Source organism: Balaenoptera acutorostrata, chromosome 13 (assembly GCF_949987535.1).
Source record: "Balaenoptera acutorostrata chromosome 13, mBalAcu1.1, whole genome shotgun sequence".
Classification (NCBI taxonomy): Eukaryota; Metazoa; Chordata; class Mammalia; order Artiodactyla; family Balaenopteridae; genus Balaenoptera; species Balaenoptera acutorostrata.
This window is the reverse complement of record NC_080076.1, coordinates 84,617,976-84,633,077: the sequence shown is the minus strand read 5'-3', so window position 1 is coordinate 84,633,077 and position 15,102 is coordinate 84,617,976. Positions and strand designations below refer to the sequence as shown.

The 15,102-nt window shown below is 48.2% G+C and overlaps 2 protein-coding genes across 20 annotated transcripts in view; one reads left to right on the top strand and one right to left on the bottom strand.

Annotated features, from left to right (window-relative positions):
* Positions 1-5,320, top strand: part of TCTN1 (tectonic family member 1) — a 28,382-nt gene extending 23,062 nt beyond the window's left edge. For 4 of the 6 annotated variants that reach the window (XM_057526816.1, XM_007189501.3, XM_007189503.3 and 1 more), the window contains 3 exons: positions 978-1,140; positions 3,587-3,712; positions 4,156-4,299. In XM_057526816.1, coding sequence (XP_057382799.1) covers positions 978-1,140; positions 3,587-3,712; positions 4,156-4,299 — 433 coding nt within the window. Of the gene's footprint in view, positions 1-977; positions 1,141-3,586; positions 3,713-4,155; positions 4,301-5,180 lie in introns of those variants that run through there. The other 2 variants (XM_007189500.3, XM_057526815.1) reach the window with 2 other exon arrangements.
* Positions 3,767-15,102, bottom strand: part of HVCN1 (hydrogen voltage gated channel 1) — a 30,486-nt gene continuing 19,150 nt past the window's right edge. For all 14 annotated transcript variants that reach the window (XM_007189507.2, XM_057526818.1, XM_057526823.1 and 11 more), the window contains 5 exons: positions 14,673-14,954; positions 9,964-10,068; positions 8,149-8,380; positions 6,002-6,114; positions 3,767-5,638 (listed from right to left, as the gene is read on the bottom strand). In XM_007189507.2, coding sequence (XP_007189569.1) covers positions 5,573-5,638; positions 6,002-6,114; positions 8,149-8,380; positions 9,964-10,068; positions 14,673-14,954 — 798 coding nt within the window. In that variant the 3' untranslated portion in view covers positions 3,767-5,572. The remainder of the gene's footprint in view (positions 5,639-6,001; positions 6,115-8,148; positions 8,381-9,963; positions 10,069-14,672; positions 14,955-15,102) is intronic.

Sequence of the window (15,102 nt, the reverse complement as noted above, 5' to 3'; positions counted from 1 at the left end):
GACTTATTTATTTATTTATTTTTAATTTTAATTTTTTTATTCAAGTATAGTTGATTTATAATTTCAGGTGTACAGCAAAGTGATTCAGTTATATTCTTTTCAGATTCAGATTATTTTCCATTATAGGTTATTACAACAATTGAACATAGTTCCCTTTGCTATACAATAGGTCCTTGTTGCTTATCTATTTTATTATGAGTTTTATTATTTATTGAGTTCCCACTGTGGAAGATGAAGATTTGGCTCTTTCTCCTTTGATCCCCTTTCCCATCCTTATGTCTCCCCAGGGTATCTACATCATTATTTTGGTTAGACCAATATTCACCATTTACATTATTCTGAGTGCTTTAGACTAGCATTTCTCAAAGAGGGTTCCATGGGATACATTTCCGTAACATGTCAGCAGGAGTAAGTCTGTGGTCCAGTATGTTTGGGAAACACCACATTAAAGTTAAAAACATGATTCCTTACTAAGTAAGCACTTCTCAGAGTCTTCAGTACGCCAGTGTACTTCAGGGGGGACGTGGGTATGCAATAGTTTCCAAATTTTTGGCCATGGAACCCTTCTTGTACAGAGCCTCTCCATGGAATACAGTTTGGGAAACATTGTTTTGGATTCATCTCCCTGGCCAACCAAGATTTCACAAAGTGAGAGACACTTTAACTTCAAAAAATCCCCTTTTAGAGAGTGAGAAAAGAAACTAGAGAGAATATGCGTGTTGTTGAGGGCTGTAAAAACTGCAGGTACGATATCCTATAATCAGAGATGTTACAGGTACTAACACTGTGTTAAAGTGATGCATTTCGCAGATGTAACATAAAGGCTAATACCTCGTCTCTCATTTTTAGTACTTTTTGTGTACCAGAGAAATGTCAAAATAAAATATGACCCTGACACTTAGTTTTAAAAAATACCCTAAAAACTGTAGGTCTGAACAATCACCTCATTCGGTTGACCTTGTTTTCTTTCCCAAAAGACTGACCAAAGCTATCACGTGTCGGCTGGTAGCGCAGAAGGTGGAGAGCCTGCTGAAGGGCCAGGGCTTCCCAGATTATGTGGCCCCTTTTGGAAATTCCCAGGCCCAGGATGTGCTGGACTGGGTACCCGTCCACTTCATCACCCAGACGTCCCACATGAAGGTAAAGGGGGAGAAGTTGAAGGCCACATGCTAGTGGTCTCTCCAACGTGCACCTGCCCCTCACTGTGGAGAGGTGGAGGCAGTGGGGGAGCTGGTGGTGGGGGGCTCTGGGTAGGAGCTTGGGCTTTGTCATTAGATGAGCCTGGATCTTGAACACTGATTTTGCCCCTAGTTAGCATTGTCGCCTTTGGCCAGTGGTTTTACAGGTTTGAGCCTCTGTTTCCTCATCTGATAGATATATTACTGACCTCATGGGCTTGTTGAGAGTTAAATGAGGTACCATTCATGGTGCCTAGTGGTGACTCCATAAATGGAAACCACTGCCAGTCACCATCCTATTCCTTGTTGGTGTTATGTAAGGCCTTCTCTAGGCATCATGATATGATTGGTAAATGTCAGGACTGTTTCAACAAGACTTCCGTCCGCACAGCTGTCCCATCCATTGTTCCCTGGTCTATAAAAGCAGTCCACATGTCAGAGCTTTCAATTCTAAAGTTCCCAGAAGAGTTTAATGGAAGTTGACATCCTCCAAATAGGTTCTGGATCACGTGTGGTTCTTCTGCCCACCTTTTTCTTTTGTCTCAGCAGTCAGAGTGTGGGCCAGCCCCCGTCACTGCAGGCGTGCTCCCCATCTTATCCTTTAATTGCCTGGCTTTTTCTTGTCACAGTTTCTTCAGGCCTCTCATTACCTGCTTAGCACATTTATAGCATGGGGATAATGGGGGTGAGGACTAGCTCCGATCCCGCCCTCCCCACCGAGTTCCCCAGCAGGGACCCGTGGTTACTCAGTCCCTGCTGTTCAGCTAAGTCTTTTTTTTTTTTTTTTAAATAAATTTATTTTATTTTATTTTATTTATTTTTGGCTGCATTGGGTCTTCGTCGCTGCACGCGGGCTTTCTCTAGTTGCGGCGAGTAGGGACTACTCTTTGTTTTGGTGCACGGGCTTCTCATTGCGGTGGCTTCTCTTGTTGCAGAGCACGGGCTCTAGGTGCACGGGCTTCAGTAGTTGTGGCGCGTGGGCTCAGTAGTTGTGGCTCGCGGGCTCTAGAGCGCAGGCTCAGTAGTTGTGGCTCACGGACTTAGTTGCTCTGTGGCATGTGGGATCTTCCCGGACCAGGGCTCGAACCTGTGCCCCCTGCATTGGCAGGCGGATTCTTAACCACTGCGCCACCAGGGAAGCCCTCAGCTAAGTCTTGGCTCAGCTCTGCTGCCTCAGTGAACCAGGCAAATTGCTTCTGGTTTCTCAGAGATGGTTAAGACATCCAATTACTTATCCCTCAGAAGGGAAGACATAGGTTGAGGGGAGAGGGGCAGCAGTGCAGACAGTAGCACTGCTGGGGTCTGTGCTGGTCGGGGAGCTCAGAGGGCCTGGAACGGGTTTTGTACCAGCCTTCTAGGCAGAGCCGGCACGAGAGCATCTGCTAAGCTCAGTTGATACCAGCTGCGTGTTGCATCTTCTCCTAATAACAGGATATTCTCAAGGATTTTTCAGCTTGCAAATTTCTTAAAAGGCAGTTCTAAGCCAAGGAATTCCACCCGTGCCTTTTTGGCAGGCACCAAATTTAGCAGGCCTGCTAGCTTTTCATGCCCTAAAGAGATGTATTTTTAAAAACTTTTTATTGTGGAAAAATTTCATACATACACAAAAGTAGAATACTCCAGTGGAACTCCATCTCCCCGTTGTGCAGCTTCAACATTATTACATTTGCCAACTGACGAGACTGTAAAGGCAGGAAAGAGGTCTGGAAGGCCCCCTCGCCCATTTTCCCCTTGGGGCTGAGCAAACAGGGGTCCTGGGCAGAGGCCTCAGGCCCAGGTCCCAGTGTCTGGCCTGAACTCGGGCAGCTTCATTGTGGCACCAGTGCTCTCGGTGCAGAGGGAGAGTTAACGTCTTTGACAGCTCTAGACGCCGCCTGTATACCCCGATGTAGCATCTTAATTGCCAACTGATGATATCAGATAAGTGAAAAGGAGGCACTTAAATTTCCTCTAAGTGCATTTTAACATGATATGCAGTCAGGTTTAATTTCTGTCTGTTAATAATACCGTTCTCGCTCTCCCCCCTCCCCCTGTGCCAACTTCTCTCCTGAAGTATCTCTGAGGTAGATGTAAACAGGCAGGTGCAGTTAGAGCTGTTAAGGCCCTGGAGGTTCCACAGTTGGGTATTGGGGTTACCACAGCTGCCAGGTAATGCTGGCCTCTTTAGAGATGGGAAGGGATGGAAAAATTATGCTTTAGGTGTTAAAATATTTTTGGAGCATTGAGTACTTTAAAATATGTGCTTTTTCTAAGCTGTTTTTATCTGAACTTCTAGAGTCTATTCATCCTCTTGTTCAGAACATTTTGTAATATGTGAAACATTTTATAATTAAAACTCTGAACTGCAGATTAAGTTTGACTTGAGGTTGTTTAATACTCAGATTGATTAATGGCATTTTGTTTTGCAGGATTCTTGCCAGCTCCCAGTGGCTTTGGCTATAGAAGTGAAGTGGACTAAATATGGATCCTTATTGAACCCACAGGCTAAAATCGTCAATGTTACTGCAAATCTGATTTCATCCTCGTTTCCTGAGGTAGGCCTAATTTTAAAGGTATAGGTTAAGACACGAGTCCAGACAAAACTCAACTGTGATAGGTGAAATTTATTTTGTAAAAAAGATAATTAAAATTTAAACAATCTGGATTCTTAAAACAATTTAGCAGTCATTATCTTTTACTTGGAGGAAAAAAACTCCTCTGAACACAGTGGTTTTATTCACATTAACATTCTTGTTTAGATTTAATCTTTAAAACTCTTGTCTTGAGTTGTGAATGGCATCAATGTGTTAGGACAACCTGAGTGAAAACTGAATCTCTCCTCTGAGTTAATGGCTGATTAGCCCTCCACGTACCTACCAGATTCATGAACCAACAGTGGTCGGGTGAGGAAGGAAATGAAAGCTGTCCTATCTTTGTTATCCTGGTGAACACACTGGAGGGCAGGGCTTGCATCACTCTGATTTTTTTTTTATTACAGACCAACTCAGGAAATAAAAGGACAATTCTTATTTCCACTGCGGTTACTTTTGTAGATGTGTCTGCACCTGCAGAGGCAGGCTTCAGAGCTCGGCCAACCATCAATGCTAGGCTGCCCTTTAACTTCTTCTTCCCATTTGTTTGACGTAAGTCATTAAATAGGGAAACTACACCACACCTGTCTAATCAAGCACGTGTGGGGCCCAGGGTCCCTCGGAGACATCCCACTTTATTATACGTATAACCCTTGAGGTTGCCCCCAAGCCAACACACTTCCCCTCTCCACTCACTTCCCTCCTCTCTTTTCTCCCTTTGGGAATTTCATTCTACTTGCTCTGACTTTAGAAGGGGTCTGGCTTGGCCATTTCCAGTACTCTCAACACATAGGTCATATGCGGAAGCCAAGTTGCACCTTTGGGAAGAACGTAAAGAGAACAGACCTTGAAGTAGTGCAGGCGTTGAGGGTTTATCCAGTTTATTCATCCCCTGCTTTAATGTGAGTTATTTTTTAAAATATTATTTTTAGTTCAGGCTTTCTTTTCAGGTCCCGTTAAAATGAGTACAAAAATAGCAAGTTGTATAAAATCATGCAAGTAGAGTACAAGGCCTCAGGAGGGGATCTTCCCCCAAATGTCATGTTAATTACAGTGGAGTCTTGGGTCTAATTGCTACTTTTGTACCAGGCACTGGAGCTAGCTTGCTCTCCAGCTAGTGGGCCGGTATAGGATGCCACAGAGTGATTCCAAGCAGTTGAACCTAGAAAGAATACAGTAGGAGGGCCCGCGGGAAGGAGAGAGTTTATTTTATACATTAATTGTACAGTAATTGAGAAAAATGTTGTCAGGGGGCAGAACTAGGTGGAGCCAGCTAAAAGCTGGAGGATGCAGAGGAGGGGCTGGGTACTTGAGAACAAGCTCCTTGGGGGAAATTGTGATTAGCTGTTTAGAACAGCTTGGAAACAGAAAAGACTTTTCTAGAATGTGCTGATAGCTAAGGTAGCTCTCTTTTTTCTCTTTTGTCTTTCAGAGTGGTCATATGAAAGGATGCACTGGTTCCTTAATATACATGTGAAATGTGAAAACTGTACATTTGATGAGATTAAGTTTTATATACAGCTAGTAATTGTCCAGCTTGTTGTTCATTTTCAAGCAAGAGTAAAGTGTTCAGCATGAGAAAAATATAGTTTATGATACATTTGTTACACAGTGTGGGGTGGGAATGGGATGGGACGTTCTCAGTCACACCAAGGAAGAAATAGAGCCTCTGAAAGACTGTGTCCCCCAGAATCTGAGCTGGCAGCAGTGAGGCAAAGCCATCAAAGCAAACCTCTCCCCAACATGGCCCCAGGAGGGGCGGCTGTCTTCCTCGTCACAAGCCCGTGAGGCAGGTCTTCCCTCTGGGGTGGAGCAGGTATGCCTCTAGTTCACCTCACCAAGAAGCCCATTCTGTCTCAGTAGCTTGTTAAGTCTTTCAATTTCTTGTTCCTGTTATTACAAAAAGTAGACAAGTAACTGAATTTACCTTCTGAGCCTCACCAGGGATGTGGCAGTCACACAGTGAGCCCCAGACACGCACAGGGACGCAGAGCTGAATGAAAGCCATACTCCTCGTGCAGTCAGTCAGCCGGGGCCCAGTGGCGATGGCAGTGAGGAGAGAGACCTGGCGAAGCTGCAGGGAAGGAGGCAACGCCTAAACTGAATCCGAAAGGACAAGGAAGGCCTGACCGAGGGAAGTGGGCTCCGGGCTAAGGGCACTGAGTGAGCAGAGGCCTGGCCTGGAGAAGCTCAGGGCTGGAGGGAGGGAACGATCTGTGTAGACAGAGGGCGTTTTCCCAAACACCTTCTTACCTTCTCAGAGCAGCTGAATTCAAGGTGTTGGATCTTGGTGGCCAGTTGTATATTTATCTGTTTTAACCTTAGTAGTTGCCGTTCAGAACGTGTCTTAACCGAGATAATTATCCCTGAAAAATAATTGCGAGGGTCTCCGTGATACTGATCTCTAATTTAGCCCCTTGGGAAAAAACCTGTATTCCTTACAAATGTATAGCTGGGAAGAGTGGTGACAAGTAAAACGTCATCATGGCTTAAAGGCATCAGAACTAGGAGGGTCAGATTTTTCATTTCTGAGCTACTCAGTACCCAGCTGTGAAATACTTCTTTGGCTTGTCCAGTGTGAGAAATCCTTAAAAATAATCACTGACCAGATGAAGGTTAAGCTCCTTAGCAGGGGGCAGTTCACAACAGTCTTGCTACTTAGCAGCAGTTGTTCAAAAGGCACTAAGTGCAAGCCTGGAAATGCTCAAGCTTGGGGTTGGGACTGTCACTTTGCCAACTTTCTGCCTCCAGAGCTGTGGCCAGTTTAGTTGTCAGGCAATGACCCGCATCTTGGCTTCGGGGCTGGGGGGGCTCCCAAATGCCCACACCACACTGTGGACACGGCCTCAAAGCCTGGGCTGCAGTGAGGCCGCTCCGCCCCTTTCCAAGTGTGAGTGACTGAGTCCAGACCTTCCCCGACACGTGTGGCGCCCACAAGGCCTGGGAGTAGCTGTCCCTGGTCCACAGTGTTCCTGGTTGTCTCACTGAATCCGGTTTAGCCTTGTGTTGCTTCAGTCACACTACTAAATTTGATAGCAATGTAATAACGGGCAATAGCCAGTCCTATGCCTCGCTGCCATTTAGACAAAGAAAATGAACAAATCTCACAACAGTGTGATGTGAGATTACTGGGTAGTAACTGCTTCATGAGTCATTTATAATCAGTCATGGTCTATCTACCTCACATAACCTTTGCACAGAGTATTTTTCTGTTAGATTAGATGAAAAAATCGACATAAGCATCTAAAATATTATCTGAAAAGCCTCCAGTATTTCCTTTGACAGAACCCAAATAAAGGTTCTTAATAGGCTTTACTTTATTCACTCGATCTGAACTGGCCGCCCACATGCCCGACAGAGTCACTGGCACAGCTCCTTCCCCGGCCGGGTGGCACCACAGCAGGCGGCCGCAGAGCCCGGGAGGCGCGATGGGGCTCACTGTGCCCAGCAGGGGATGGGCCTGCTTCCAACAGGCTGCACTGTCGCTCACTCAGTCTCCTGACAACGACCCACAGCCCGTCGTGTTGGGCGCTAGTCTAGGGATTCCCAACCCTGCTGGACACCCAATCACCTGGGGGTGCTTCACAGACAGACACCTCCCTCTGGGCTCCGCACCAGACTCTCCACTTAAAGTGTTGAGGGTGATTCTGATGCGGCAAGTCCGAGGACAGGCATTTGATCAACTCTGACTAGTTTGCTGATGGCTGAGCCGCTAACCAGTCACTAGGTCCACATAAAGTCACAGCACAAACGGCTTCTCTGAAACAGAGGCTCCCTGCACCAACAGAGAGTGTGTGAGGAAGAGGATCTGTACCTGAAATACGGTAAAGCGGTATTTCCCCAAGTGTGTCCTCCAGAGCCAGAGTCTACAGCACGCTCATAGGTGTTATTTCCTCCCAAAGTGTTGAACTGGTCAACTTGGAAAACAATTACAGTTCTCAGAGCCTTCATCATGCTAACTCGTGTTGTGACTTTCTCAAAGGGGGCAGAGTCTAGTGTACAGCCTTTCTCAGCTTCCTTGCTCCCCTTCTGGATGGTGCCCCTCCCAAAGTGGGATGGGGTTTGGTAGAAGACTCCCAGGAAACACCAAATGAAAAACAAAGGTGCTTTGGGAACCAAGCCGGCAGGGATTGATCAGGGATTAGTCTAACCCTTTCCATAAACATCTTTCAGTAATCATAGAAATGAGAGTCTGAAGGAGAAAGGCACTTCCTCTCAGAGCACATGTCCTGGTGTCAGTTTGTAGCCACAAAGGTGGCAGTGGGACACCAAATCAGACCACTTCATGTTTCTCTTGGTTGCCAGGAGGAGGACCAGGGCCTCTGCGCCCCTTCCAGGCTCCACCCACTGTCCCATCCCCCGTTCCCCCCCACCCCAGCCCAGGAGCGCAGGGGACATACCGTTGATGATCCGGGCCACCCGCCACAGGCGGAGCAGAATCAGCAGCCCTAGAGCCTCAAACTCATGCTCCCGGAAAAGGAGGACAACGTCGAGGACGAAGGAAACCACCACGACGATGGCGTCCAGGATTTCAAACTTGTGGTGAAAGAACTCCAAGCGGAAGACAAATATTTTAAAGAAAATCTCCATCATAAAAAAGGTCAAGATGGCAATGCTCATGTAGTGGAACACCTGAAGGGGACAAGGAGACACAGTGAGAGTAGACTCAGGCTGTCATGGGCTGGGGCAGGTCACACGGACGAGCTGGCCTTGAATGCACCTGCCCAGCCACCGAGAGAATCCATTCATTTGACCAATCCCAAATTCCTGCCAGCACCGGGTGCTGCTGTCGGGCCGGACTGTGGCTGGGAACAGCACACACGTTGCTCTCTGAAGGGCAGTGGGGCAATGGCAGTTGAAAACATTCACCATGCCCTTTGGCCCTGCAAAGCTCACGTGTGCACAAAGACAGTAAGGATATTTACTGCACATCATTTGCAGAACAGAAGATTTTCTACATTGTCTGGAGAACAACAGAAATGTCCGCTAGACTAGGGCACTTGTTAAATGCATTATGGTACCTCCACGTGGAGCATTACGCAATTGTTCAAAAGACCAAGGCTGATGTGTATGTATCTACTAGAAATGATGGTAAGATGGTAAGTGAAGAGAGTTCCCAGATCTTGATTTATAAATACTAGCCTTCACTAAAGTAACCTTTTCCATTCTGGGGCAGGGGAAGTTCGAATGACCTGGGACATCATCCGGGGCCAGAAAGCAAGGAAACGCTCAAAGGCTATGGAGTCATGTCAAGAGGACAGAGCAGTCAGCTCGAAGAGGCTCACAGTGACCAAATTTGGGACAGTTTGGATATTTAGTATTTAGGGGTGAAGTGCCGTGATGTCTAACTTGCCTTCTAATGGTCAGACAAAAATAGATGGGTGTGGGGTGTGTTTGTGGATATGTATATATATATAAAGAAAGCAAATACAGCAAAATGTGTATTTGCCACTTTTCATAATAAAAAGTAAAGAAAAAGGCACAAGACAGTGAGTATAGGAGGAATATTACTGATTCTACTAAACAACAGAGGGAGAGGAAAGATAATCATCTATCTATGGGAGGACTTGGGTTGGCACAGACGAAAACGTTAACGGCTGCCGTGGTGAAAGGGGCCATGAGTAGGAAGGAGGTTTAATATTTTCTGCCTGCTCTTTTACCATTTGAAAAGACATTTTTGCACTGTCCACTGAATTTTTTTCAAAGGGTGTGGGGAGATGCTTTTAAGCCCCCGGCCTTCTCCCCTGTTACTGGTGATGGGCCGCACAGTGCATTTTCAGTGTGTCCACTGCCCTTTGGGTGAATGTCTGGGATGGGCTCGGGCAGGAACTGTGAATCGGGGAATAAATGGTGGGCACATCTCCCCAGATGGCTCCAGCACAGGGACCACGTCAGAATGTGGACAGGAGGAAAAACAGCTCGTCCTCCTCTGGGGGATGGGGAGGAATCATGCTCCTGGTTTGAGAATCAGTGACAAACTCCAGCTCAGTGGTCTAGGATAGCTCAAGGTTCAAGCCATCAAGTGACTTGAGGAGGTTTCCTGCTTGTAGTAAATTCATATCTATAATTGGGAAAGGAAGACATTTTCTCTGCTCTTTGACTGAAAGCACCCAATCAAACTACTCTCAAATAAGGCCTGGTTACTCCAAGGCAGGTGCTGCCCCACTCTGCCCACCCACAGAGTGAACCACATTAAAGGGCTGCGGACACACTACCCTGGCGGCATAGTTGTTCTTGTCAGGCTGGATGATCTTCAGGTCCAGAACGAGCTCGGCGAGCACCAGGAGGGCATCCAGAACGACCAGGCAGATGATGATAACCTGTGGACCAAGGGAAGAAGCAAGAAACATGAGACCTAAATGGGGACCCTCCTCCTTTCATCTTTAAGGGCTGGAAACATCTGAGTGAAACCACTGGGGAAAGATGCCAAGGATGGTAGGCCACTGCTCACAGCCCGAGCGTCCTGCAGGGAGCCTGCTGGGGGCCAGCTCCTCTCGACAGGAGCCCCTTCTTCCAGCCCTGGGCAGTGCCTGTCCTCCTAAAGCCTCCGTGTGGCTCACTGAGTGACCCTCGGTCACCACTGGTCTTTCTCTTACTCGTAAATTCACTGCTTCTCAGCATCTCTCAAACCAAACTGCTAATTCCTAGATGGCAAAAAATACTAAAGTTTCTACAAGTGTTTATTTTTCTAGTTCTGGGGATTGCTCTTGCCAGGGTACGCCCAGAACAGATGCTCAATAAGCAATTTAAAATTTAAAACATCCAGCCTCAGAGATATGGCCTCCTCCAGGCAGCTGGGTTAGAGTGACGTCCACTGTGCCCATGAAACAGCTTCTGGCTGGAGCCATGAGGTACCCACCCCAACTCCTATGTGCTCGCTGGGAGTGAAGGGGGAGGGAGTCCTGCGTCTCCTGGAGAACAGGGAAGAGCTGCTGTAGGAAAGACAATCTGGTGGGTTTTGTGACCTGCTGGATGGGGGAGGAAGGTGAGGACCAGGGTGAAGTGAGTGGGTGGTCTTATCGATGGCAGTGGGGGTAGTCATGGTGACGGAGTTGGTGATGATGGTGAGGACATTAGAGGTGGGATGGAGGTGATGGCATTTGGGGAGACCCTGGGGATGACATGGTGGTGGTGGAAATGGCAGCAATGGGAGGAACCCCAAAGGACATTGTGTGACCCTTCTCTTCCCTTGGAAATACTGGACCATCACTTACTTCCCCCAGGGCCTTGCCTCTTACACTCTCAGGTAGATATTGACCTCTGAAAATTAATCTGCCATTATCTTGGCAGTTTCTACAGTTTCAGGATGAAATTAAACAAGTTCAGGCCTATAAAGAGTGGACTATTAAACCTTTTGACCATTTCAACCTGTAGTAATTATTTCAGTAATTAAAGTATTTGATGACATGGTTTATTGTGAAAACTGTATGGCAAAGTGCTTTGTAATGAAGTTTTCAGACAAATCCAAATTCAGTAGCTTAGTAAAGGTTCAAGGGACTTCCCTGGTGGCTCAGTGGTTAAGAATCCGCCTGCCAATGCAGGGGACATGGGTTTGATCCCTGGTCCGGGAAGATGCCACATGCCACAGAGCAACTAAGCCTGTGCACCACAACTACTGAGCCTGCATGCCACAACTACTAAGCCCGTGTGCCACAACTACTGAAGCCTGCGCGCCTAGAGCCCGTGCTCCGCAATAAGAGAAGCCACCGCAACGAGAAGCCCGCGCACTGCAATGAAGAGTAGCCCCCGCTCGCCACAACTAGAGAAAGCCCGCGCGCAGCAACGAAGACCCAACGCAGCCAAAAAAAGACTCAAGCCTCAGGTGAGGTCTTTCTTTCCTTCTTTCTTTCCTCCCTCCCTCTTTGGGTTTTAGACCTAAAGGGATCTAAGAGCTCATCTGGTCTAAAACCAAGGCACAGAGTTATTAAAAACAGACTGAATATTCAGCCATAAAAAGAATGAAAGCACTGACACATGCTACAATGTGGATGAACCTAGAAAATATGCGAAGTGAAAGAAGCCCAACACAAAAGACCACATATATTTTATGATTCCATTTATATGAAATGTCCGGAATAGGCAAATCAATAGAGACAGAAAGTAGATTAGTGTTTATCGGGGATTGGGGGTTATTGTTTAATGGGTACTAGATCTCTTTTTGGGGTGATGGAAATGTTCTCGAACTAGATAGTGGCTGACGGTTGGACAACATTGTGAATGTACTAAATAAATGCCACTGAATTATTCACTTTAAAATGATTAACTTTATGTGAATCTCACCTCAATTTTAAGAAGTGAGAGAGAGAGCCAAGGTCACAAACTATAAAGCCCAGGTCCCAACCGCAGCCTCTATGAACTAATCCCTAAGGCCCTGAATTTGCCAGTTCACAAGGCAGTACTAGTTCTGAGCCACATCACAAAGAAAAATGTTGAGAATTCAGGGAAGCTGGTTAATTCCAAATCGTCACTGGAAAATGGCCGTGCCTAGCCTCAGCATGCAGTAGCGCAGAGCGCGGCCGGTGGGGCAGCCGGTCCTGGGCCGGCTCCCCCGTTAGCCTGGACTTTGGGCGCAGCTCTCAACTCCACTGAGCCTCAGCGTTAACTCTAAGCTTCAGCTTCCTTCGGGGGATAATGGGGTTGGCCACATTTTCTACCCTGAGTGACAAGGGGAGCATCGTGTGAGATAATGGGTGAGGAGCGCTCAGCAGAGGGCCCGGCCACGGTGAGCAGGTAATAAAAGTGAGGCTCCTGGCCTTCCTGGCCATCCTCCCCTAGCCCAGCTACCCTGTCCGTCCGTGGTTTCCACAGAGGCCTGACTCACCCCAAATTCTCTCCCTTGGTTGGTTGTGCCATTCTGTGGGAGAAGTGACAACAGTTAACTATATATCATGTCACCTCGGTCACCTCAAACCATGGGAATAGGTGGAGACTGCACCCAAGAAAGGGATTCCAGAATCTTCTTGTATGCTGATTCTATCTGCAGAGATCAAACCCTTAAACCCTTAACCCCTACTCCAAGGTGGCCTCCCTGCTTCTACTCTGGGCGCCTCTACAAACTGCTCATGTCAACCCCTCCCCACCCCCAAACTCAGAACCTTCGATGGCTGTCCACTGCCCACGGATGGCCTTCCGGTGCCTCCTCTCCCTCTACTGGATACATATAAGCCACGTGGACCCTTCTCAAATCCTCGAATACTGAAGACCCTCTCCTCCCCCCGGCCCTTTGCAAACACGGCCCCCTCTGCCTGGGAAGCTCCTCCCCTCCCATCCACAGAGCTCACTCCTGCCCAACCTTGAGGTGTCAGGTGAAATGTCACCTCCTCTGCCACACGTCCTCCACCTCACATCCCAGGTCGGGTCTCCCCCACCCCCAAGATCTCTCAGAGCCCCCTTCAGTTTCCCTACAGAGGACTTCTCTCCACTTGATTCCAGCATCTGCCTGATTACTGGAATGCCCACCTCTTCACGGACCATTAATCCTCCAAGAGTGAGGGCAGGGACATGCCCACCACGCTCACTGCTGTACCCCTGGCACATAGTAGAAGCTAAGAAGCGACTGCTGAGTGAATGAATAAACATCTCTACTCTGCTTTCCCCCAGAGCCACGTGCCCCTGGGGGGCCCGGTCAGGAGAGGTGGGACCTCCCAAGGGCTCCCCTTGCAGCTGGAAGGAAGCTGGCTCCTTCCTTCTCTCCTGAATTTGAGGGTTTGGGAGTTCAACACCAACAACTTAACACCAGAAGTCTTCTCTTCTGTCAGAGCCACAGAGGAAAGCACTAAGCTGTCAGGAGTGCTGTGTTGCCTGCTTTGTTTCTCTAAGTCACACGAGAGTGGAAAAAAAAAGACTAAAATAATTCCTTCTTTCTATTTTACCATGGAACAAAGTCAGTGACGGGAGAGGCAAGGGCTGCTTCTCTCTGCTTCCAGGGGGGACATCAGCTCTAGGGAGGGGCTGGATTCTCGTAGTTATCCCTGCAGCAGGGACCCCAAAACGGCTCCGTTCAGGGACTGGGCTGACAAGGAGCCTCCTGCTTTCTCCTGGGACTCAGAACATGTTCCAGACACCTGCCTGCCCACATCGGGGACGTGGGGTGGGGTTCAGACAGGGCTGGCCAGACTCCACCCGCGTTTGTCCTTCAAAATCGGCAGATGTTGGGACAGACGATGAACCCTGTAGAAGTCCCATTCCCTTTGCTATTCTTTGAAGTCTGCATCTCCCTCTCAGGGTCTCCCCATAACCACACCTGGAGGCTGGCGGTGGGTTAAGCAAGGCAGATATTTTTGGCATCACTTCACAAAAGAAGAGACTGCCCCCCTCCCCGGTCTCCTTTGTGTGTGTGTGGTAAATTTTGCATAACATAAAATTTACCATTTTAACTATTTTAAAGTTGGCATAAAGTTCAGAGGCATTAAGCACATTCACAAGGTTGTGCAACCATCACCACTATCTAGTTCCGGAACGTTTTCATTCCTGCAAATGGAAACTCTGTATCCATTAAGCAGTCACTCCCCCCCTTCCATTCCCTCCAATCTGCTGTCTCTGTGGATTTACGTGTTCTGACTTTTCATATAAATGGAATTATAAGACATGTGGCCTTTTGTGTCTGGCTTCTTCCACTTAGGATCACGTTGACAAGGTTCATCCAAATTGTAGCATGTGTCAGTGCTTCAGTCCTTTTTATGGCTGAGGACAGATAGATCACATTTTGTTTATCCATTCATCAGGTGATGAACTTTAATTGACTTTTGGATTAGGACTTAGCTGGCCCCAGACCACATGGGACCTGCCCAGCACATGGTCAGTGCTCGGTAGATGTGTGTGGAGTGAAGAAGCTGGTGGCAGAGATGGGCCCCCACCCTGCCCTCGTGACCCTTTGCTGATGGCTCTGCCCCACCCCAGGCATCTCGGGCCTCTGCCCACCTACCTGAAACCTGTGGGCGCTGAAGAGCTTCCTCAAAGTGGTCCTGAAGTCGAGGCGGGGCCTGGGCACGGGGGCAGGCGCAGGCGCCGTGGTAGGATCAGCAGCTCTGCCCTCCTCGCCCGAGGCCGGTGTGGGCGGTGGCTGCTCCTCCTCGTCCTCCTCTTCATTCTCCCACTTCTTGTAGTTGATGTTCCACGCGTGGTAGTCATCCCCAACGACGGTGAAGTGCTTTAAGAACTTGCTCATCCTCTCGGCGGGAGCCACCTTGGCCCTGCGGGTGACTGCCTGAAGGGAGGGGACAGAGAGGAAGCGCCCAGGTGGCCCGTCTGTCACTCTGGGGGAGCAGGGCCCCCGCTGGGCCGGGCCACGGGGTGAAGACAGTCCCCGTGCTCAGAGCACCGTGCAAGCACAGACCATGAGGTCACAGTGGTTT